Genomic DNA, 23,262 nt, shown 5'->3' with positions numbered 1-23,262 from the left:
ATTGATGTTTCATGCAGTATTAAATTGATGTTTCATGCTTAAATCTGCAGCCTGTGGCCAAAAGAGCCTGTCACCCACCCTCTGAGGAGCAGTACAAGGCAGCAGTAGGCACCATGGAGGGAGCAGTGGAGGCTGTGAAGCTGCTGCTCCAGAAAGGGCCCCCCCCAGGCTGGCTTGCAGTGAAGCTGGAGGCTCTGCACACAGCCATTGCCACCCTCAGGGACAGCGTGCGGTAGGTGCTCCTCAGGCCTTGGGGACAATGACCCAGCTCGGCTCCCTGGTGGGAGGGAGGAGGTGCCTTTGTGCCAGGAGTGCTGCAGAAGGAAAAGCTGTGCCATGGGGCAGTGCTCTACAGAACTGCTGGCTCCTGCTTGTGTGCCAGGATGGACTGAGGGGGGCATGCCAGCCTCTCCTGCGTGGCCTGATGGGTTTGAGTGCACACTACTGCACATGGGAGCTGTGGGGTTGTATATTGCTTGTTCTTCTACTGTGTGGAGATAAACATTCCATCACATTGGATTCTGAATACTGAGAGGTTTGGATCTGTTGTAAAAGTAGCAGTGACCTTGTTCCTGTCACATGCAGGCACTCCACGCTAGGGTGATCCTTTAAAAATAATCTTTATTGGTCTTTACAGTTAAGAGCAGAAAGAACATGGTGCTTAAGCAGTTTGTGGTTGTTCACTGTATGGTTCCTAGCACCTCTTGTGCCATCCATTGACAGAACTATACAAACAGAAATAAATAAGTTGAATAAACTGTACATTCATCTTAAAATCATCTCTTAGCTGAAAAGTTAAAAGGAGCCATTTCTAAGGGCTTTATTTTTCTGGGAAAGGGGAAAAAAACCAAACAGGAAAACCAAAGGAAAAAGGCACATTAACCAAGAAACTCAGTGTGACTTTCATTTATTGTCAGCAGTTTTTCAGGGAAGGGGTGAGTTCTGGATCAATCTCCTCCACCACTCTTGGCCTGCAGTAGCACATCAGCACCATCACCACCAGCAGCTGTCCTCTCTCTGGGAGCAGGGGCAGCACCACAGCTGGGCACATTGCTGGAGTGCAGGCTCACCCCTGCAGCTTTTGGCACAGACTGGCAAGGAGCATCCCTGGCAAGAGCTCAGGCCCCACAGGATCTTGTGGCTGTGCAGCAAGTGCCTGCCTTGTGGCAAAAGCAGTGCTGAGGTACTTTAGCCATTGTACCGGGGAAGCAGCGGCTCCTGTCACAGGATCCAACACGCCTTGGTCTCACTCACAACTGTTACCAGTTTGTATCATCTTCCCAGTTCAACTCCTCTTCTTCACCCCAGCCTGTAGCTTCAGCCTAGAATCACATAAAATTATCAAGATTAAGGGATGTGGAATGTACTCGTATGCTTAGCACAGCCCAGGAGCCAGGCAGGAGCCTTGTGTGGCTTGGGATGGCAGAGCACTCATCCACAAGACCAAAAGCACAAATATGAAGTGTCAGTTTTGCAGCTTATGGTCTTGAAGAACTTTGTCTTTAAGGTGATTCCTCTTGTAGTTCAAAAGCAGATTTAACAGGGAGTCTTATTTTTTTTTTCTGTTTGTATCAAACCCACTTCCCATTAAAAAAAGGATGCCATACATTAGATTATATCCTTCCCCTAGGAAAGGAGCTGTTTTCTTGTTGTATTCTAACACTAAGTTTGACCTCCCCTTCCCACTGACACAGAACTCACTGGGTTCCCCCCAAAATGGGGTTGGGATCATGACAGTCACAGGACACTGTGCCACTTTCATAAACAACTCCAGTTTACAGCCCAGGCTCCTCTCCCCATGCTCCCTGCTGTCCCTGGGGTAGCTCTCTTGAGGCTGAATGAGCAAAACAACTTGAAGTCAACACCTGTTCCCTAAGAGAGTTACATGTTCAGGTGGGAACACTGCCTTCCCCTCCCAGGAAACAGCAATGCTCTTTGGAGTCTCCCTGATTGGCCTACAGGGATTTATCTGCTTAAAGAAGCTCCAGTTTTGTGACCCCCTGTGTCTCTGAAAGAGAGAACGGTTTCAGCTATTCTTTCATGAAAACAACACACTCAAAAATCTTTACTCTGTAATCCAGAGGTTCAGGTTTCCTGGACCTTAATTTAAATGCTATTATGTTTTGCTAAAAGAGTCAGGAACAACACTTCAGTCCTGAGCACTCTCTGTGCCTGAAAGCCCCTTCTGTTTGTGGATGGGACCATGTCTGTTCAGCAGCCAGGATCCAGCCTTGTTTTACCTGTCCTGACCAAACTCTCCTTAACAAATCACAGGATTCCAGGATACAGAGTAAAAGCTGGAGCTAAAACTCCTAAGTGCTGGTAGCAGTGTACAAATGGAGTCCATTCCCTGTTTCCTAACAGAGCTCCCTTTGCTGCACCAAGTGCCCACTGCAGCACCTGCTGTGTGCTGAGGAGCCCCTCAGGGCTGCAGTCACCTAAACCTCGAGCCTCTTACCTCAATCACATCAGCTGCTGCAAATTTGGATGAGAACAGCACCTTCTGGGAGGCCCCTTCTCTGCTGGACACCCCACCTGAGTGAGTGGGAATAACTGCTTCTGTCCTTGCCTCAGGGAAAATCAAGAGGGAGGAAGAAGGTTTAATGTCTGGGATCATGTCAGCAAACCAGTCCAGCTCTGGGTCTTGTACTGGTTTCCTCTTCACTTTGATGGTGAATTCTTCTCCCAGGCCAGACTCTGATGAAGACTTCAGCCTTTCCTGAAAGGTTTTTGGCAGCACAGTTTCTCCCAGCTGTTCCTCATGGTCCCACTTGTCATTGCTCCAGCTATTCCCATGGCAAGGCTTTGTGGGGGGACTCAGTCTGAGGCTTTTGAATTCTTTGCTCAGTTGCTGGGTACCTGGCAGAGGCCTTTCAGCTGCACCAGCCTGTGTCACACTGGGGCAGTTTCCTGAGGACACTTTACAACTGGGGCTCCTGGGTTCAAAGTCATCCCAAGGCTTCTCATCTACATCATGATCAGCAAAGTAAGGCCCCGTGCTGCCCTGCAGCTCCCGGGGCTGGATCTGGATGTTCACAGTTTTCTCAGTGTCTGTCTCCTCTGGCTCACTCCAGTCTGGCCACTCCTCTGCTGGCTTTTCTGAGGTAGTCAAAGAGCTCCTGCTGCTCCCCAGTGTGTTAATGCTTCCAGGAATTCCATTCACGGGGGGCTGAGGGCCTTGCTCACCTGTGGAAGACAAAGGTGTTACACACCCATTTAAAGAGAGCAAGTGCAGGCAGAGATGGAGTTATGGCTAAAAGTTCCTGACATTACAGGCAGCACCTGGCACGGGAACAAGCCAGTAATTGATTGGAAAGAAAGCTCCTCTTGGATTAGAAAGCAGGGACACCTTCCTGCTTGCAAAGGAGGGAATTCACCTCAGAGCCCTGGGGCAAGACAAGCTGATGGCTGATAAGCAAAGGTGGCTGAGAAAAGACCATGGAAGGAAACAGAATGAGCTCTGTCAGAATGAGCTGCCCTGTAAATGCAGAGTATCTGCTGAGCTGTGAGGGGTGAAAGCACAGCACAGAATCTGCTATAAGAAAACAAAAAAAACCAAATTCAACCAAACCAAGTCCAGGCGCCCAGTCTGTGTATGTCAGCTTCCCAAATAGCCATTCCCTAGGATGCTAAGGATCACACTCCCCCTCCTTCACTGTTGCCTTCTGTGGTTCACTGACTCTTTCAGATCAGCACATCTTTTCAAGCAACACTTCCTTGGTGAACACTTGATTCCTGAAAGGAAGCACTAGGGCACGTTTTACCTGTCTGTGAAGCCAGGGGATTGTCCTGTTGCATGGGAAGCTTTTTGCCAGGTGCATTTGCAGAGCTGGGGAACGAGCTGGGACTGCTCTTCAGGGGCTGAGAGGTTTGGTTTCTCTGATTGATCACTCCATGACTGGGGGAACCTGCCAAGATAAAAGAAAAGAAAAGACACAAGTGCACAAGGTGTGCTGTCAGTCTGAGCTGAACTGCCTGCAGCACTGGGATGTTCTTTTTGAGCAACACTGAGGCCTGGCACAGCAATCCAACAGCTGCACCTCCTGATCCATACAGAACACAATACTCCTCTGTTCCTGCTGCCTGCAGCTCTTGTCAGTGCAAAGTTATGGCAACTGTATATGGTCAGCTTTGCTGAGATGTTCTTTCAAGAAACACACAATGAATAAACTGATTAGGATCAGAGCAGATGCTTTAAAAATGCTGTTTGCCACCTGGCTGGATCCAAAATCCCAACTGCATCACAAATCCCCTGGTACCTGCCTTCTACAAAAGCCCTGCACTCACAGCAATTCCAAGCATAACTCAGGACACTACACAAAGCCCTTTCCATGCCTGGGCAGGGCACAGCACCTCCCTGCAATGAGCAATGAGTCTCTGCTCTGAAGGCTGACTGCCAGCTGCCCTCCTGTCCCAGCCTGAGGTGAGGAGGGTGCTGGGCAGGCAAGGCCATGCTTTGCAGCTGCCCAAGGCAGGTGTGTTCATTTCCCTGGCTCAGTGATGCCAGCTTGGCAAGCACGTGGCTGCAATTCAGTTTTGGGAGCTGCAGGGTATGGTCAGTCCTGGTGAGGGGACCCTGCTGCCAGCATTTCAAAATGGCACAGTTTGGGCCAGTGCTGCACTTCCTTCCACAGGGCTCATGTGTGCTCCCAGCCAGCTGTGCCTGCCTAGGCCAGGCATCATCAGTGCCACCAGACACACACAGCCCACAGGAAAGGACTGCAAGGAACACAGAGAATCCACCCCCTGCCCAGTGCCCTTCATTAAGGGCACATCCTTTGAGGGGCTTGAGCAAACAGCTCATTAAGCATCATGTGCTCAGCCTCTTGTGCTGCTTTTTGCAGATCATCACTCACTGCTGAGGACAAAGGTGGAGGTTTTTGTTGTTTAGCAATAGTTAAATCAGATCTGATTTTAAGTATATTCTGAAAAAGAAACCTGGTTTCACCCTGTGATCCAAAGTGGTTTATTTACTACAGTCTACTAAAATAAATAATGTAAAGAAACTAATGCAGTGAGCCATCCACAGATTTTAATGAAGGGTGGTAGCTGCCAGTACACACATAAACAGAAAGCAAGCACTTAAACTGATCTGTCATGTATTTCATTTGGTATCTCTACATCTAAAGTTGCACAGATGCTGGCTTTTCCCTTGTTATAAATATTCTGAGTTTCAGTATCCAGAGAAGCTTTCCCTTAGCACACTTGGTTCCAAGTTATCTAGCAGGTGCAGGGGCTACTGTCTTCACTTGCATTAGCTGAAAAGCCTCCAGAGAGCTGAGAAAATTGGGAAGTTGGTATTCCTTTTCCAATCTATGAATAGAAATTGGGGGAAGAACATGAGATTTACTGGTTTTAAGAACAGAAAGGACAGAGGGAATATTAAATAACTGCCTATAGAAGTCCTTCAGAAAGGCAATACAGTTTCTCCACAGAAGACACACACACTCTTCTTTACTTACAGGGATTCTTAAATTAAGAGGTTTCACTTTTTCCCAGTCTATTTGGTGTATTTAAAATACTTTTATATAACTCTTCTGGAATCAATTCTGTATCTGCAAATAGCACCTAAATTAAAATCCAAGTTTGGCTGCAAATTAGCTTTTTTTTTTTAAATTAATGAGCAGGAACAGATTAATAATCCAAGAAATTCTGCCTACACTGCTTGGACAGAACAGGAGAGCATCCCAAGAGCACTCTGACTGTATCTTTTACCTTCTGGGGAGAGATCAGCAGTTTTCATGAAACTCGGTGCAGAGCTTTTGAAGATCTTTGTTCTTTCTCCACCCACAACCACTTCAGGCCCAAGCAGGGAGACGAGGACAGCCAGGCTGTGCAGGGTTATGGCCACGATGGAGTCACTGGTGTCCCTCAGGCCCAGCAACACCTGCACCAACAACACACAGTGTCAGCCCAGCACAAAACTCTGCTTTTGCACTGCCTGCCTCCTCTAGTGCTACTTGTGCAGCACATCTCATTTCTAATCCCCTGCAGCTCTCAGTAGAGACTGGATGTTGTTTCATAGCATAAAATCAGCCTTCCACTTTGTGCTACCAATTAAGTAGGGTGGCTGATGGGTGAATGGGGCTCTGAGCAACCTGGTCTAGTGGCAGGTGTCCCTGCCCATGGCAGGGTTAGGTTAGATTAGATTAGATGGTCCTTAAAGTCCCTTCCAACCCAAACCATTCAGTGATTCTGTGAAGTCCCATATGTTGGGGAAGATGAAACAGGAAAGCCTTATAAATATGATTGCCTGGCAAAAGATTTTGAGAATATGGAAACTATAAGCGAGATTGAAATGAAAGCAAGCTTTGAGATACCTCAGTTACTGAACAATGGGAAAACAATGGCATGGCCAGCTGAAGGTGATCCCCTTTTGATGAAACAACACCCTCTGCTTGCAGACAGCTCCAAGGGTCAGAGCAGACCCCACTAGCTTGGCAGAAGGGCTCCAAAGAGGAGTTTTTAGGGTTTAAAATGTAACACAGTATGGTAATGTAATGATTCTCATAGCTGTGTGTAAATACTATAGGATCTGTATCTTGTACTAGATTGGTTAGTGAGAAATAGAATATTCAACACAGAAGATTTATGGTATTGTAACAGGAACTTCACTCTCTTTTACTCTTTTGCTCTCTCTCATCCTCTTTACCACACTCTTGCCTTCTCTCTCTTTCCCACTCTCTTTATCTCTCTCTCCCTCTCTGGGGCCTGCTCTGAGCTGTGGCTGGCAGCTCCCAGCAGGGCCCTGCACCCAGGCCCTTTGCAATAACCCACAAGTTCCACGGCTTGGCTGCAGAGATCTCTGCTCTCCATCTGTCCCGACCGTCCTACCCCCATATTCCAGCACGCAGCACCCGCGTTCCGGCACGCAGCACCCATGTTCTGGGATGCAGCACCCACGTTCCAGCACGCAGCACCCATGTTCTGGGATGCAGCACCCGCGTTCCGGCACGCAGCACCCGCGTTCCGGCACGCAGCAGCCCTGGTGTGCTGTCCCTAACCTGGGGCAGTATGATGTTCTTCAGCTCCTCCCGAGAGAACAGCTCTGCATAGGCGTGGATGTGAGACAGCAGCACCATCCTCACGTGCTCCTCGTGCACCTCAAAGAGCTTCAGCAGCACAGGGATCACGTGGGCCTGGAACAGGGCTGGTGACAGCAGGCAGCTGGTCTGGCTCTCCCCACTTTGCTCTAGGGAACAGAGGGGAGGGTGGGAAAAGGCTGCTTCACCCAGCAGAGACAGCTCACCCAGCAGCTACTGAGTGGTGACACAGGATCATTGCTAATTCTCCTCCCAGCACCAGCAGAGCAGTGCAAAGAAGGAGGCACAGATAACTGTCCTGTCCAGTTCTGTCTCTTACAGCATTTGTTCTGCTTAGGGAAACACCACTATTCCCTTGATCCAGTGAAACAACTGCTCTGAATTCATTCCAAACTTGTCAGGAATAATTGTGATGAGGAAGTATTTAAAGGTCACCTTTCTTTGGGCCCAGCAGATGAGGAAGAAAACTCTTGACAGCTACAGGTTCTGCAAACACGAGCTGATTGAGTAGGAGAGGCACCAGCCGTGATGCTATCAGCTCCTCTGACAATCCAGCCACCCTGTCCAGCAGGAATCTGCATTCCAGGAAACAGCAATTAGTATCAAGGCAGCCTTCCATGCATTTATGCCTGTTTCCCTTTATCATTTTCCCCTTTTTGTGTCTGACTCATGCAGAGTCAGTGTCCCCCACTGCAGCCTTTTCCTCTGTCTGCATTCTGACCTACAGAGAGAAGCCTCTGCTCCTGCCTGAGGCAAAGATAGCACAGCCCAGGAGCCAGAACCACATCCTGTAACACCCCACACCCGGATCATGGGCTGGCACAAGCACATCCAGCTGGCACACGAAGCTGCTGGGGCATCAAACTGCCTGAGCTGCTGGCATCTCCTGTCAAGAGCTACAGTCAAAACTGCAGCAGAGAGCTCTCCTCTCACTCCTCACCCTGGTCCATTGGAAGGATTTTCCTGCTGCTTTGGAAAAGGCTGTTCTACCTACCACACAAGGGAAGTTTCCCTTGCACAAAGGGAATCCCCTTTTGAAACCACTTCCATCTAATGAGGCCAACAGACTGGGTTTATCAGAGCTTAATTTTGTGCTTTAATTTTTTTTTTAATTTAACTGCTCCTGTCTGTCAGATTTTAATTTTTAAAATATTAATTATCAGTTACTGCTGTCTCTCTATGCTTGAAGGAGACCAAGAGAAAGGTGCACATGCTGGGAAGGCCCCTCTGCCTGATGGAAGGGCAGCACTCCCCTGTCTTTAGGCAAAGTGTTCATCCCCTCCCTCAGTAAACACTGCTGACACAGAGATAGTGAGAAACACTCTGAATGTTCCTGCTAAGGATCCCCATTCTCCTCTTACTTCTCCACCTAAACCTCAAACTAATTAAAAATAACTGATGTATAAAATAAGCAGGAAAACAGCCCTGTGAGAACACCAAGGCTCTTTTATATGGAAAAGAAAAAATCAGCTTCTCCCCTTTTCAGGCCTAGATAATGCCATGATTACACAGAAAATTCCCTGACAGAAAAATTCTTGGGGACCACAACAGTGAGATTTACTGCAAGATGTTCCACTACTGCAGCTGAGACATCCATTACAGGCAACAGCGTTACTCTTGGCTCCACATGATTAATTCACCCAGCAAGTCTTACTGCAAACTCTCTCACTGGCAGCTGCATCCCTCTGGAGGCTGGGGAGCATCAGGATGATGCCCAGCAGGGACTGCTCCTCCCAACCACCAAACCAGTCACAGGGAACTGGGAAATGAGAGCTGGAGAGGTTCCTCTTTGATAGGGCTCTCACTTTGGCTGGAGTACCCAGAGTGTTACAGAGTGACCAAGGTTCTGCCAAAGCCACCAAATCTGCCACCTGAGGAAGCACCTCTGGCCAGGAGCCTTCCCAGGTCCCCCCACAATCCATTTGCAGAAGTGTGCTTTATCATTCTGAAATGAGAAGTTTCCACATTACAGTTCCTTCACTTACTTGAAAAATTCAGTTTTCTCCTCCTCAGACTTTAGCGTTAAGGTCTTCAGAAAATTCACAACTTCCAGAAAATCATTCCTAAGCACAAAAGCAAAAGCTGTCAAGTGTAATCCTTATTGATGCTTAAACCACCCACTGTGAAGAGACTGAAACCCCCCACCACTCTTTTAGCAGAGAGAAGAGACAGAGGGACCCAAGCCAAATGCTGCTGGATCAAGAGTGCCAGCAAGGAGGTGACAGCTGAAGGCTGCTGCTCAGCACCTCTCTGGGAGGGCTGGGAACATCTTCCTCATTCAAGGAGCCTCTTTGTCAAAGATCCCTGCAAGAGGCAGGGATTAAGTCTGCACTCCCATCCCATCTTCAAAGCAGCATCAAGACCAAGAGAGGCCTGATATTCCTGTCCTTACCTGAAGAACTCGTGAGACAAGAGGCTGGACAGTGGTGGGCGACACTTTGGGTCTGGATTCAGCAGTGTACAGTGCAAGGTTTGCTGAAAGCTGGAGAGAATATCTGCTGAAACTGAAATCCAGAGCACCTACTGTTAGATTCCTCTCTCCACACTGAACAAGATACATTCAGGACTCCTCCACCCCACACAAAAACTTAATTTTAGCAAAAGTGCCAAAGGAAGGGGAAAGTAGCATTTCCATTTCCCTTCCTAACCTGCCTGGCTACTGGGCCTCCAAGGAGTGCTACTGTTCTCCCAAGAAACTTCCTGCTGCCTCTCTGCTGAAGTGACAGCCCCTGCTCAGCTGTGGCTCTCAAGACCCCCCTGCCACATCCATAACCCTTGGCAGGACCAGAGCAGGTTTGGGAGTGCTCGTGTCACGTGGGCTGGTGACCTCCAGCCACACCTGACCACGTCCCCACAGGAAAAGGGGAACACAGGAAAAAAGTCTGCAAGCAAGGAAAAACACTGGCCACTGAGCCCACAGCACTGCTGCCAGCTGCAGAGCAAGGTGGAACCTTCAACCACACCAGGAGTGAACCACAGGGCCTGTCAGCAGCAAAATAAACCAGTGTCATTCTCACCCTGACCATGGAGAACTGTCAGGAGATTCTCAACTGTTGTCCCAAATGCGTAGGCGTCCCTCGCATGCCCGTAGCTGCTGGGCAGCATTTTGAAGTCTGCAGACTGAAAACAAAACAAAACACAAAAAAAAAAACCCCAGCAAGGCAGGAGCTTATGAAATATGTGGTGTTTTCCATAAGTCTTTATTCCCACCCCTCACCATATGCACTCTCTAATTCTTTTTATAGCACCAAAGCTCCACTGTGTACCCTACAAGTCGAATATTATGCTAAAAAAACCTCCACTGGGGAATTTATAACCCAAAGGAGCAACTCCATCATGATGAAACAACTCCCCGATGAATGCAGGCAGTCAACAGCTTTCAGCATTTCTATGGAAACAGGCAGTAATTAGAGAGCAGAAGCTGCTCCTTCAGCACAGGCTGCTCCAAGGATTCTCAATGGCTGGGAAGTGACTGACAGGTAGGAAAAAGCCTGTGCTGAGTTACACAACCACAGGACCACAGTGATTTGGGCAATCTCAGCAACTACTCTGATTTTTGCAAAACTTTGGTGATTTAGAAGCAACACAAAGCATTTGAAAAGTCACATTACCTGTGCCCAACACCATTCCCAAAGCAGGGATGGGACAGAGGAGGGACAAAAGGAAACCTCAGATAATATCCAAGAGCCACTTCCATGCCATTTAGGCATGAGGAAATACAACATGAATGTAAAAACACTTCCTGCCCACCAGGTTTTTCTTTGCTGGGAGCAGGGAGCCCCTTGAGCTGACACTCACCATCTCCTCGCAGGGGATGCACGACTGGTCTCGCACCGACCTCACGTGACAGAGGAACTGCAAGGACAAGAGGGGGCCATGAGCTGATCCCTGTCCCCTCAGTGCCAACAGGGGCCATGAGCTGATCCCTGTCCCCTCAGAGCCAAGAGGGGGCCATGAGCTGATCCCTGTCCCCTCAGTGCCAACAGGGGCCATGAGCTGATCCCTGTCCCCTCAGAGCCAAGAGGGGGCCATGAGCTGATCCCTGTCCCCTCAGTGCCAACAGGGGCCATGAGCTGATCCCTGTCCCCTCAGAGCCAAGAGGGGCCATGAGCTGATCCCTGTCCCCTCAGAGCCAAGAGGGGGCCATGAGCTGATCCCTGTCCCCTCAGAGCCAAGAGGGGGCCATGAGCTGATTCCTGTCCCCTCAGAGCCAAGAGGGGACCATGAGCTGATCCCTGTCCCCTCAGAGCCAAGAGGGGGCCATGACCTGATCCCTGTCCCCTCAGAGCCAAGAGGGGGCCATGACCTGATCCCTGTCCCCTCAGTGCCAAGGGGGGGCCATGAGCTGATCCCTGTCCCCTCAGTGCCAAAAGGCAGCCATGAGCTGATCCCTGTCCCCTCAGTGCCAAGGGAGGGCCATGAGCTGATCCCTGTCCCCTCAGTGCCAAGCAGCTGTGCCCCTTCCACTTCTGCTGGCACCCAGGACAAGCTGTGCCTGACTCTGCACAGCAGGCAGCAGAAATCAAAACAGGAATTGTTCTTTCTGCTACCAAGCAGTGAAAATGCCACCAGCACAAGCTAAGAAGGCATTTACATTATTTTCCTTAATGTCTCATTTCAACCTGAATCCTCCTGCTCTTTTTTAATTTTTATATCAGTCCAGAAAGCAAAGATTTCTCACTCTCCAGCCAGTAGTGTCCCTTTGAAAAGCAGCTGTGTTTTGGCTAATGGAGAATTAATTTGTGTGGACATTTTAGTTTATAGTAATGGTGTCCTCAGAGCAAAGTTCCAGGACAGAGCTGGAAGTGAGCCAACACATTTAATAGCAAATCCAGCTAAGTGGAAGGACTTGGGCCTTTCCCCCCATAGATGGCCAAATTCCACAGGCCAGGAATCCTCCCCTGAACATCCAGGGTGCACTTGGCTTGGCTCTTACCTCTGGGGTGGCTTCACTGAATTTACAGACTGTTTCCATTCCTCCCAGCTTCCAGTGCCCGTCCTCACTCACAAACACGGATGACAAACAGACGTTGTTATGAGTTAGGTTTCCCTAAAACATAAAAACCAAAAAAAAAAAGGGTAACTGACTTGGGGGATAGATGAAGATGTTGAATCTTAATCAGCACTAATTAGGTACTGCAGGGGGCTGAGGGAAAGCTGCCAAAAAAACCACACAGCTCCTCTGGGACTTTGTGGGTGACCAGCAGGTGCCAGGCAGGAGGGCCAGGGTTTTAGAGCAGACAAAGCTCTAATTGTCACAGCCCCTGCAATGCAACTGTAAATCCAACTGTGAACACAAAACCCCAGAGCTACAGTCTGAGCTGGGATTTACCTGGGCAAACCCACAGTGCCCAGACAGGGCAGCAGTGACACAAACACCAAGGCCAAGCAATCCCAGTTCCCTAAAGCAAGTACTACAAGCAGATCCATGAACTGAGAACTGCTTGCTCCCTCATTTCCAGAACATTTTCAATTACCCTTCCTCCCCCAAAGCAGGCAACTTTAGCAGTGTCAGCCTACAAGCACTGTGGGGCACATGTCTGTCCTTTTGGGAGGAACCAGCAGCCAGTCACCCAGACAAGGCCAGGTACAACCCTGTCACATTTCCTCCATCTCCCAGCAGAGCCTGATGATGCTGCCAGGGCTACCTACCCTGTCATGGAGGAAGATGAGTGCCAGCAACACATCGTAGATGCCTGCACAGATTTCTGCAGCAGAGAGTGTCTCCAGGACCATCTCCAGGGGCTTCACCCGCTCTGTCACCAGGTGGATCCCGTTGGCTTCCACGGTGCAGGAGAGGAAGCGCAGGAGGCAAGGGTGGCGCAAGGTTTTCAGGTGCTTCAGGAACAAAGATGTGTCAGACCCCCTCTGAGGCAGCTCCTCCAGCTGCACAGCTTAGTCCTGCCCCCTTAGCCATGCTTCCTCATGGAATTCACACAGCCCATCCCTGCTCCTCACCAAGCACCCTGCAAATTCCCTCGCTCAGACTGCAGAACTTGTTATAATGTAATGGAACAGAATCATAGAATGGTCTGGGGTGGAAGGACCTTAAAGACCATCTTGTTCCATCCCCCTCCCGTGGGCAGGGACACCTTCCCAGCTTGCTCCAAACCCTGCCCAGACTGGCCTTGACTCTTCCAGGGATCCAAGGGCAGCCACAGCTTCTCTGTGGGCAACCTGTGCCAGGGCCTCACCACCCCCACAGAGAAGAATTTCTTCCCCTATATCCAATCTAAATCTACTCTCTCTCAGTTTGAAGCCATTTCCCCTTGTCCTGTCACTACATGTTCTTGTCTCTCCATCTGTCTTGTAAGCTCCCTGCTGGCACTGGATGGAGAAAAATCTTACACAGAATAAAAGCATTATAATAAATATGGCATTTTGGGTAGGATTCACCCTAGAAAGACCCTGACTTGCATCAGCAGGAGGAGGCAGCACCTTGCAAAGGCTGCCTGAACACTGCATTGTCTGAACATTGCATTGTCTGAACACTGCTGCTCTCAGCATGCAGCGCTGGCCAGGCTGGCTTCCACGTTCCTGCTGCCCTCACTCCCAAGGGCTGGACCCCATTAACCGATTCCCATCCTGCCAACAGGAGGAGGGGGAGCTGTGCAGTGTGTCCCAGCCCAGGCAGTACCTTGGCAGCTTTGTTGACCTTGTCCTGGCTGTCCCTCTTGTACACGAAGACGGAGGCGCGTTTGCCATCCTGCAGCACGGCCGGGTGGATGCTGTGCCCGCTGGGCAGCGTCAGGGGCGGCTCCTCCAGGCTGTAGCTCTTCAAAGCACTGTTCTCCGAGCCCATCCCTTGCACAGCTGCCCTGCTCACCACAAACAGGCCCTGGCTGCAGGAGGATTTGCTTTGGGCAGGTTTAGTTCCAGCAGGTGCTGTCCAGGTCACGTTCAGAGCATTTTCTGCAAAGCAAGGGACAGACATGAAGAATCTCCTCCTGCCAGTATCTGTTGGGACCCAGGACATTGCTCTGGCTGCCCTGGGTGATTCCAGACCCCTGAAAGTGGGCTCAGAGACCTTGGCACAGAGTCAAAAACACCTGTGCCTTTGATTTTAGCCCATGGAAACAATTACCAACTTTGTGTGAAGGTTTACAAGACACAAGAGTTTGAGTAGAATGATAGTGAATTTGTCATAGGGTGAAAAAGTAGAATTTTGGGGATTTAGAATGGGGGTTCAAGAGGCAAGATGGAGGAATCTGAGCATGTCCTCTCCTTCTTCTCCTTGTCCTCCATCTTCTGCTGTGATGGTGACACTTCTGCATTGGTTTAGAGTAGAGACAGACTGTCTAACACAGGTGATAGGTATTGGAAAAATATTGTAAATAAAGCACAGGTAGTTCTTAGTATAAAATGTTAACACCACCCCAGGGGCAGTCACTGTGCCACAACCCAACCTGCTGGACAGATCTCAGCAGGTCAGAGAAGGAATGTGACAGATAAGAGAGAATAAACAACCTTGAAAAGCAGAACTGAGGAATCTCAACTTCTTCTTCAGTCATAGGGATGGGAAAAAAAGACTCTTTAATACCTCAGGAGCCATTCCAGCAACAAAAAACCTGAGAAGTATCCACCCTCCCCTTGAGTTTAAGGACAAGAATGAAATCCCCAAAGTCTACTTTGTAAAGGAAACCCAGTGTCCACAAAAGGTTTGGATCAACAGGAGCAGCTCCCAGCAGCGGGGCTTGGACTGCACTGGCACCTGTGTCAGCATCAGCAGCAGCTCTGACACAGAGCAGCACCCACAGCCCATCCCTGACCTTGCTGACTGAGACTCAGTCACACAGACACCCCCTCCAAGGGTTAAACTGACATGAAGCTCAGTCACCAGTTAGAAAGTGTGACTGCCACTCCACAAGGAGCCCCTGGTCTTCTTACAAACACTGTTCCTCAACTCTCCAAGCCAGAGAAGAATTCAGTGAAGGAGGAAGGGTTACAAGCTGGATTTCAGGAGGTCACCTATAGCCAGGTACCCTCCAGGAGCATGTTTTCCCCCTTGATTACCTCCTCTCCATGTGACAAATATTCCTTCTGCCTGCCAACACTTCCTTCCTCCCACAGCCTGTCAGGAAGAGGCTGACACAGATTTCTGTGCCGTTTCCTCACACACAAAACCAGTAAAACAAACACACTGATTGCAGAGGCTTTTTTGGAAAACACTGACCCAGCACATGCTCTGTCATCAGGCTTGTGATCACAGGCCACAGGTGAGACCTGAACCTGTCTGCACACAGAAGTCAGCAAACCCTCCTCAGGAATGAGAGGGACAGAGCAAACCCTCACTTGTCAGGAAAAGGGGGGGAAATTGCCCACCCCCAAGCTTTTCATTTTTTGCAACTGGAGAATTGCTTTATTGTGGTTGTTCCCAGCCATGACCTGAGGCTTCAGGGAGGCAGCAACACAGGAGTCTCCCAACCTTCCAGCAGAGCTGTTCCACCCAAGCTGCTGCTCTGGCCCCTCACCTGTGTCTCCAGTTTGGTCTCCCAGGAGCCCTGAGGTCAGAAGTGCTCAGGGCCTTTGCAAAGAGCTGGTTTGTTACAGTTCCCTGGCTCCTTCAACCCTCCAGAGGGTGCCAAGTGAGGGTACAACAACCCCTGCAGCCTGAAATGGGGGGAACAGGGGCTTTTAATCAATTCTGTGTCCTGATCCACCTAGAATCTGAATTGAATTAACTACAGGGCTTACAGCTTCCTCATTCTCTCCCCTCTGGTGTCAGGCAGGGATCTGCATCTTTTCAGCACTGATTCCTTAAATGGGACCTTTAGGACATAAAGGGAAAGTTATGGAAATCTAAACTGCAGCTTCCCAGCACTACACAGAGGGGCTGACAGGTGAAAAGGAAACACAGTGCAGCAATAACACGTGCCTATAAACTGGATATTTCTTTAGTGAGCTCCCTGGGACAAAAGCATTCATGCTGCTCCCAGACAGAACCTGGGGGCTCTGTCCTGGCTGCCCCAGCTCATCCTCCTCACCCATGTGCAAGGCACCAGCTGCTGCTCCTGGGCACAGCCAGTGCACTTCTCTGCATTCTGCTCTTCCCAGCTGGGCCTCATTTAGTTGTTCTACCTCAGTGATTTCTCACTCAGGACACCTGAAAGAATCTGGGCTCACCTGATGCCTCAGGTTCCTCCAAATACACGTGGACATGTTTGTCTTCAGAGACACACACAGTTCAGGAACAGAACCATGGAATGGTCTGGGTTAGAAGGGATTTTAAAAACTCATCTCATTCCCTTCCACTATCCCAGGCTGCTCCAAGCTCCATCCAACCTGGCTCTGGGCACTTGCAGGGATGTGGCAGCCACAGCTTCTCTGGGCAACTTGTGCCAGTGCCTCACCATCCTCCCAAGGAAGAATTTCTTCCACACACCTCACCTAATTTCCCCCAGGTTCCATTTGCAGCCATTCCCACCTTGTCCTGTCACATTTCTTGATGAAGAGTTCCTCTCCAGCTTCCCTGGAGCCCCTTCAGATACTGGAAGGCTTCTATGAGGTCTCCAGGCAACCTCTTCCAGGCAGAACAACCCCGACTCTACCAGCCACAGGGGAGGTGCCCCAGTCCCCTTATCAACTTCACGGTCTCCTCTGGACTTGCTCCAACAGTTCCGTGTACTTCTCATGCTGAATACTGCAACACCAGAGTCATCCTCACGCCTGTGATGTAGCTGAGACCTGCTGTACCAACAGCCAGCTGCAAACACACCGCCCCTCTCCAGGGAACCTCCTCTCGGGATAAACAGGAGCAGCCTGTGGCACCCCGAGCTTTTTTTACGGCTACTGAAACTCCAGCTGGCAAAAGCATCCGCAAAGGTCTGTGCCCAGGTGTGGCTCTCCGGAGCCAAAACAAACCATTACTCACGCAACTATGAGTTAAGAGCATTAACCCTTTTGTATCTTATTTTCAACAGATTGTAAACGTAAATGTCAGATGTAATACACAGAACACCCTAGAAGAGACAGGAGCCCGGCAGGGAAAGCCAGAGCGATTGGTAGTAAAGGACAATGTGGATTTACTACCAGAAAGAGGTGGAATTCCCATTTAGCTTCCCTGCGGAGTGAATGACAGCCGCATATTCACCTGAAACACACACAGCAGCTAACGGAGAGGCTGCTCCCGGCTTTCCAGGCGCCCTCCCAGGCCAGCAGAGCCCCCGGGAAGGGCTCTCAGCGGTGCCGGGCTTTGCTCCCGAAGGCAGAAGTGTCCCAGCGTGACATCCCCAAATGCCCGCCCCTGGACACCCCGCACACGGGCCCCTGGCAGGCAGGGGGGATCAGCAGCCCCCTGGGAAGGAAGCCCGGCTCCACCGCGCTCCCCCGAGGCCGGTCCGACCCCGGGCACCGAGCAGAGCGCGGTTAAAACATCCGGGAGCCGCGGAACAGCACAGCCAGAGCCGCCACTGCGGAGCTTCGTCCGCTGCCCGCGGTCACAGCCCGGCCCGGAGGCGGCACCGCGTCCGCAGCGGGGCTGACAGGGCCCGGCCCGCCCGTCAGACCCCACGGCTGCCCTCACCCTCGGCCCGCCCGTCCCCGCTCACCTGTCCCCGCCGGGCCGGGGCTCCGGTGCCGCTGGGCCCCGCCGGCCGCTCCGTCTGTCCGTCCGTCTGTCTGTCCTTCCGCCCGGCAGCGCCGCCCGCCTCGCGCGCCCCCTGGCGCCCGGCGGCCGCAGCGCCCTCAGCGCGCGGGGGCGCGGCCCGCGGAGCGCCGGCCGCCATTTTGGGTGAGGGCGCGCCTCCCTCCGGGCTCCCTTAGGAGCGGGAGCCGCGGAACCGGCGGGGCTGGAGGAAGCCTGTGAGGAGATGGAGCAGTGCAGCGCCACTGGAACCGCTAAACCCCGCGCCGGCTCCGGACTCCTCCTAAACACCGCCGGGGATGGTGACTCCAGCACCCCCCTGGGCAGCCTGTTCCAATGCCTGACCGCCCTGACAGTGATTTTTAATTTTTTTCCCTCGTATCTAATCTGAACTCCCGTATCTCAGCTGGGCCATTTCCTCTCGTTCTCCCACTGCAGGCCCGGCAGAACAGACCGAGCTGCATCCTCCCGTCAGGAGCTCCCTGAGCTCTTCCGAGCTCCACAGCCCCGCTCCCGCAGCCGCTCCTCACAGGCTGTTCTGTAGCCCCTTCACGAGCCTCGTTGCCCCTCTTCATACACGCTGTTGCCCCATAATGTCCTCTTTAAAATAAATTTTTAAATATCCTTGCCCTCCCCGTGCCCCACTCAGGCCCGGGCCGCAGGGTGGTCTGACACTGCGGCGTGAGGGGATCCATTTAATGCCATTAAATGTAATTGCTCTCGGCGCTGCGGCGTAAAGCGGCCCCGGGGAGAGATTTCACGTGAGTGTTTTGGACGGCGGAGCGAAGGTTGAAAGGAAGGGCTCCAGAGCGGTGGGAGGTCTGAGCTGTTCACACGCTATTTTCATATCGCCGGTGTTATTCCAGTTTCCTGCAGCGCCAGGACGTGAGGATGTGGTTTGCTCGGTCGCTCTGAACAGCAGCACAGCCCAGCCCCGTGGCCTCGTCTAGACGCGGGTTTAATGGCCAGGGCAGAGTGTTTAACACAGGTGGTCTGAGCTCTGCAAGCGCCTTGGCTTTCTGTAGTAACTCAACTCCACGAGTTTAACCTGTGCTGAGTCTTGTGCTGCCAAGTCCAGCACGAACTGTGTAAAATGTGTTCTTTATGCTTTCCCCCTTCCATTTCTAGGGAAGCTTTCCAGGGCTTGGACAGCACAGATGATCCCAGACACACAGCTCTGCTGGCCAGTGGCTCATCAATGCCAGAGTCCCTTCAGCACAGCTACAGCTCTGGATAGCAAAAGGGATTCCCTCAGATCCACAGCACAACTCTGCTCAACTGAGCCTCACCGAGAGAGGATTTCTCCTGTGACTGTGCAGGGGAAGCGCTGTAAGGTGGCACATGAGGGTTAACATGGGGACACAGTGCTAGGAGGAGCCTGCTCCTCTGGCAGGATATGCTGGTAGATGGATGATCTGGGGCTTTTTTAAAAAAAGAAGAAATATAATGGGAGGAGCAGGGTACAGGAAAGTGAAATGGGTCACAGTATGTCGTACATCACACATTACAGGGTAATAAAATGCACACAGGAACAGAAACTAAGTAAAGTTCAGGTACATCACCTCTATCTGTCAAAGGCAGGAAAGATCCAGAGTCTTTGGCCCAAATGGGACAGACACCTAAAAATATCCTGGCCCCAAAGTGCAAACGAAAAGAAACTGTGTAATGTTCACTAAGGTGGACATTAGTCACTAGTTTATTCAAGGGGCCAGGTGTGGATTTGTATGTCCTGTGTTTGTGGCAGGGCAAAGGCAGAAGGTCAGAAGACATGAATAACTGGAGATAAAGATAAAAAATTCTTAATAAGCAACAACTGATTTCTACTCACAGCCCTTGGCTCCAGCTTCAGGCTGTGGTGTGATTCATGTGGCTGTCAGGAAGAAAAAGCAAACTTTGGCTGTTCTGCATCATTTCTGGTGTGTTTCCTTTGCTGGGCTGTCTCTGTGGAGCAGCATTTTACCTTTTCCTGCTTCTCCCGAGTGATCTTGCTGTCCCACACAGGCTGAAGTGGCACTGAGGGGTGTGCCCTGCTCAGGGCCCTGTCCCCAGGTGCTGCACAAACACCCCAGCTGGGTTTCTGCCCCCACACTTCACCCTCTGCCTTTGCTCCTCCAGAGAACCACCCAGGGATTGGGATTAGGGAGGTGTGAACCCCTCAAGGGCAGAGATGGAACCAGCAGGATTACAGAGCTCCTAGCAAATGCCTCATCAGGACTGGAACTGATTCTTTAAGTCAGGGGGGCAAGAAAAGATTGGCATAGTGGAGAGAGAGGCAGCTGGTGACTGCAGAGGGGGATGGGGCCACAATCACTTCAGTGGAGTGGAGCATGTGAGGTCTGAAGGCACAGCTGGGGAGCACTGCCTTAGCATCCCAGAGTGGTTTGGGTTGGAAGGGACCTTCAAGCTCATCTCATTTCAACCCTGGGCAGGGTCACCTTCCTCTAGACCAGGCTGCTCCAAGCCTGTCCAGCCTGGCCTTGAGCACCCCCAGGGATGGGGCAGCCACAGCTCCAGCCTGCCCAGCTCACTGGGCAGCTCTCAGTAGAGCAGAGATGTTCCCAGCTCTCTGGGAAAGGCACAGCAACAAAGGCTGCTTCTCCATGATGTCCCACTCCTGCATGGCCATGTGAATTACAACTACAGCACAGCAGCCTTTTGCCTCCAATGATATTTCTCAATTTCTTAATAAACAGAAGTGAGTTTTATTTTATGGGGCAGGGACCCCAGCATATTTTTTCCAGCTCTGGAAAAGCCCATGTTTTCATTCAAGTGGCTGTCCAGACCAAGTGGCTGCAAGTACCACCTTGTGACTATGAAATCCATGCAGGGGAGTGCAGCCCTCCTCTGTCTCTGCAGCTCCAACACCTCCCTTGGCACCTCAGAGCTCTTTCAAAAGAAAACCCCCCAACCTTTACCTGAAGGAAAAAATGAGCAGATCACAAGAGCTTCAAGGCAACATGAATTGCAGCAGCAGTCAGCTCAGGGTATTTCATGGGTTCTGAGGATGGCCACAGAAGGAATGGAGGCTGTTGTTCCTCTCAGCCTCTGGCCATGGTGAGTGGACAGTGAGTGCTGCACTACAGGAATTCCACTACAGAACCTGCCAGAGAGGCCCAGAATCTCCTGTATCTAAACAGAGCTTGTCCTGCTTATTCCAGAGGAAGATACATCTTGTTTCTGTTTCATTTAATCCAGAGTGGATACAATTAAACCGAATCAGGGCAGTCTGATTGCAGAATGAAATGCACATGTTGGACTGCAGACAGCTCCACAGCCCCCTGGTATTTGAGAGACCTTGAATCAGGTCCTCCATGAGCTCTCAGGGAGGAGAATATTTGTTTACTTTTGCTTTCCCCCACCCTGTTGCCCTGGAAAGCTCCTAAGTACTGGTGTAGTACAAATAATAATTTAACACAAGATCTTAGGCGGCTGCATGGAGCAGATTGCTCCTAGAAATGAGCCTGTCCATCTGCACAAAGCCTCTCTAATAGCTACCAGACATAGGAGCTTCTCAGCCATTGCTTATTTCATTGTGCTGTTAACTTTACAGCCTCATTATATCTAAAACACTTGCCTAACCAAACTCATTAATTAATTAGCAACAGGCTGGGAAAGAGGATACTCCTAGGATGGTTCAGGATTGCTGCTGTAGGGAAAGAAGAGAGGAGCTCCACAAAGCCTGGAAGAGAAACTAGAAAAAAAGAGGACCAAAGTTGCAGAAGTTGCTAACAGAAAGCAGATCCCTCCTTGCCCTGTTCTGTGCAGTGTACAGTACCCAGGGACTGAATCTATAAAATACAGATAATTAAACAGCTCAGACTCTCCCATCTTCCTCTGACACCCACAGGAAACATGATATAGGAAATGTGAAAAGTCTATGTGCTCCTATCTTTTTTTTTTGCCCTTTCTGGCTCAGGAACTGTAATTAAAGGGAAAATCAGCCTCTCTCCTGCCTTGGAAGTGCAGTGGCACAGCTGGTTTTCATCTTGGCGAGCAGGCTCTGTCCTCAGGCTACTAAGTGCTGAGTAATTTTTACCAAGCTCTGTTTGCAGATAAACGATGTTCTTTTCTTAGCTGCTGCCAGGCAAAGCTACAAATACTTGATCTTTTATTCATTTCCCATAAACTCCTAACATTGAATACTAAAATTGCAGCCAGAGATTTTTTTTTTCCACTGCCATTTATTCTCAGCATGGTCACAACTGGATTACAATTACAGACACCCACCCTTCACTGGAGCTCCACTGCAGCTCCTCGTTAACCTGAAGCTTCCAATTAAAGGCTCCTTCAGTTTCATTGATAGTTTGCATATACTCTGAGGACCCACTTCATTTTGGTTTTCCCCCAAAACACATTCCATGAGCAGGGCAACTGCTTTAAATAACTTCACACTAATTTCTGGAAAAGCCTGATGAGTGAGTGCCAGGCTCAAAGAATAGCCTGAGTGTGCAGTTTGGGGGATTTCTCTCACAACAATAACTATAAAAATATCTGAAAAGCTTTTGACTGAACATGGCACAACCTCTGGGCAAATCCAGTGTGGACTCAGAACAAAGGGAATGATCTAGAAAGGTACAACACTGGAAACCTGTTTGAGTAGTTCAAGTTTTCTGCCGTGTTTCTTACTGAGAGCTTACCTGTTCTAAGAAACTGCGTAAGAATTAGTTAAGAATGGTAAAGAAAATAATTTCAAAAACACTGCTTCATCTTGGCAACTCTTCTTCCACCTACCTCCAGTGAGTGAAGCCCTGAACAAGGAGCCAGCCCAGAGAGAAGGCTGAAAACTGCTATGAAATACCATGGCTAATTTTAGACTCATTTCCAGTCACGCAGTTGGAACACAGGGAGTAATGGTGCTTATAAAAGTACTTGCACACACTTTGTAAAGATAACACAGGGTTTCAAAACAATTTTTATTTCAAAGGTATTTTTGAAGTATAAGACTAAGAGTTTGTCAGATTCCCCAAACAATCCCATGCCTTTGAAGATCACCTTCCCAGCACAGACCCCAGTGTTATGGAATTACTAGTGACTGGTTTCTGTAGGATCAGCCCCTGATGCAAGTCAACTTTCTGTTTAAGCCATAAAGGAGGGAGGAAGAAGGAGAAAAACAAATCTGCAAATCAACAGGCATTAACAAAAGAAAAAGGATGAGGTAGAGGTAACTTTTCTTTTAAAAAGTGAAAATTTGAACTGCTGCCTTGGTAGCTGTGGCAGAGACGGCATTATCATCCCTTTCTGCTGTCTGTTACAGTGGGCATGCACAGCTGAAGAACAGCTTCAGCCTGAATTCAACATTTGCAGCTTATTTCAAAGCATGACACAAAACAATCACCACACTGCAAGTGCAGCATGAAAGGGTCCTGGCCTGACTCTGCTGCTCACTGATCCCTGCTTAGATCCAGCTTAAACCCCAGAAACCAGCAGGACAGGGTGGATTTGTGTTTCCAGATAGGAAAGCTGGGGTAAAGGCTCTGCTCTGGATTCTGAACCAAGGTACAATGTTTCTTGTTCTTGCTGCCCCTCGGGATGGATGTGGCTGTCTTCTCTCAGCCCACAGAGCTCTGTTTAAACACTAGGGTAAAGGTATTCTGTTGTGTAGTTTCTAATTTTAAGTGTTTTCAAGCATTTAAAATG

At 50.1% G+C, this 23,262-nt stretch overlaps 2 protein-coding genes across 7 annotated transcripts in view; one reads left to right on the top strand and one right to left on the bottom strand.

The window, feature by feature from the left end:
- Positions 1 to 12,780, top strand: part of FIRRM (FIGNL1 interacting regulator of recombination and mitosis) — a 30,583-nt gene extending 17,803 nt beyond the window's left edge. For 2 of the 4 annotated variants that reach the window (XM_071435790.1, XM_071435791.1), the window contains exons 24-25: positions 51 to 232; positions 2,365 to 2,491. In XM_071435790.1, the coding sequence (XP_071291891.1) occupies positions 51 to 232; positions 2,365 to 2,491 (309 nt within the window). Of the gene's footprint in view, positions 1 to 50; positions 763 to 2,364; positions 2,492 to 12,666 lie in introns of those variants that run through there. The other 2 variants (XM_071435792.1, XM_071435793.1) reach the window with 2 other exon arrangements.
- Positions 602 to 17,730, bottom strand: SCYL3 (SCY1 like pseudokinase 3). Of its 3 annotated transcripts, none has more exons than XM_071435795.1 (14): positions 17,591 to 17,730; positions 13,681 to 13,955; positions 12,696 to 12,881; positions 11,980 to 12,093; positions 10,842 to 10,898; positions 10,061 to 10,163; positions 9,436 to 9,547; positions 9,029 to 9,106; positions 7,479 to 7,618; positions 7,005 to 7,192; positions 5,716 to 5,887; positions 3,765 to 3,908; positions 2,459 to 3,186; positions 602 to 1,322 (listed from the first exon to the last, which is right to left on the bottom strand). In XM_071435795.1, the coding sequence occupies exons 2-14, from the start codon at positions 13,843 to 13,845 to the stop codon at positions 1,260 to 1,262; spliced, it is 2,250 nt and encodes a 749-aa protein (XP_071291896.1). In that variant the 5' UTR covers positions 13,846 to 13,955; positions 17,591 to 17,730; the 3' UTR covers positions 602 to 1,259. The 3 variants fall into 3 exon arrangements, with proteins under 3 accessions (XP_071291896.1, XP_071291898.1, XP_071291897.1); XM_071435797.1 differs by lacking the exon at positions 17,591 to 17,730 and adding an exon at positions 17,134 to 17,154; XM_071435796.1 differs by lacking the exon at positions 17,591 to 17,730 and adding an exon at positions 14,511 to 14,529.
- Between the last annotated feature and the right edge of the window lie 5,532 nt (positions 17,731 to 23,262).

The sequence above is a fragment of the Agelaius tricolor genome, unplaced genomic scaffold, assembly GCF_023055355.1.
Source record: "Agelaius tricolor isolate 1412-34295 unplaced genomic scaffold, bAgeTri1.0.p SCAF_11, whole genome shotgun sequence".
NCBI classification, from domain to species: Eukaryota; Metazoa; Chordata; class Aves; order Passeriformes; family Icteridae; genus Agelaius; species Agelaius tricolor.
The sequence above is the reverse complement of the archived record's forward strand: the minus strand, read 5'-3'. Positions and strand labels throughout refer to the sequence as shown.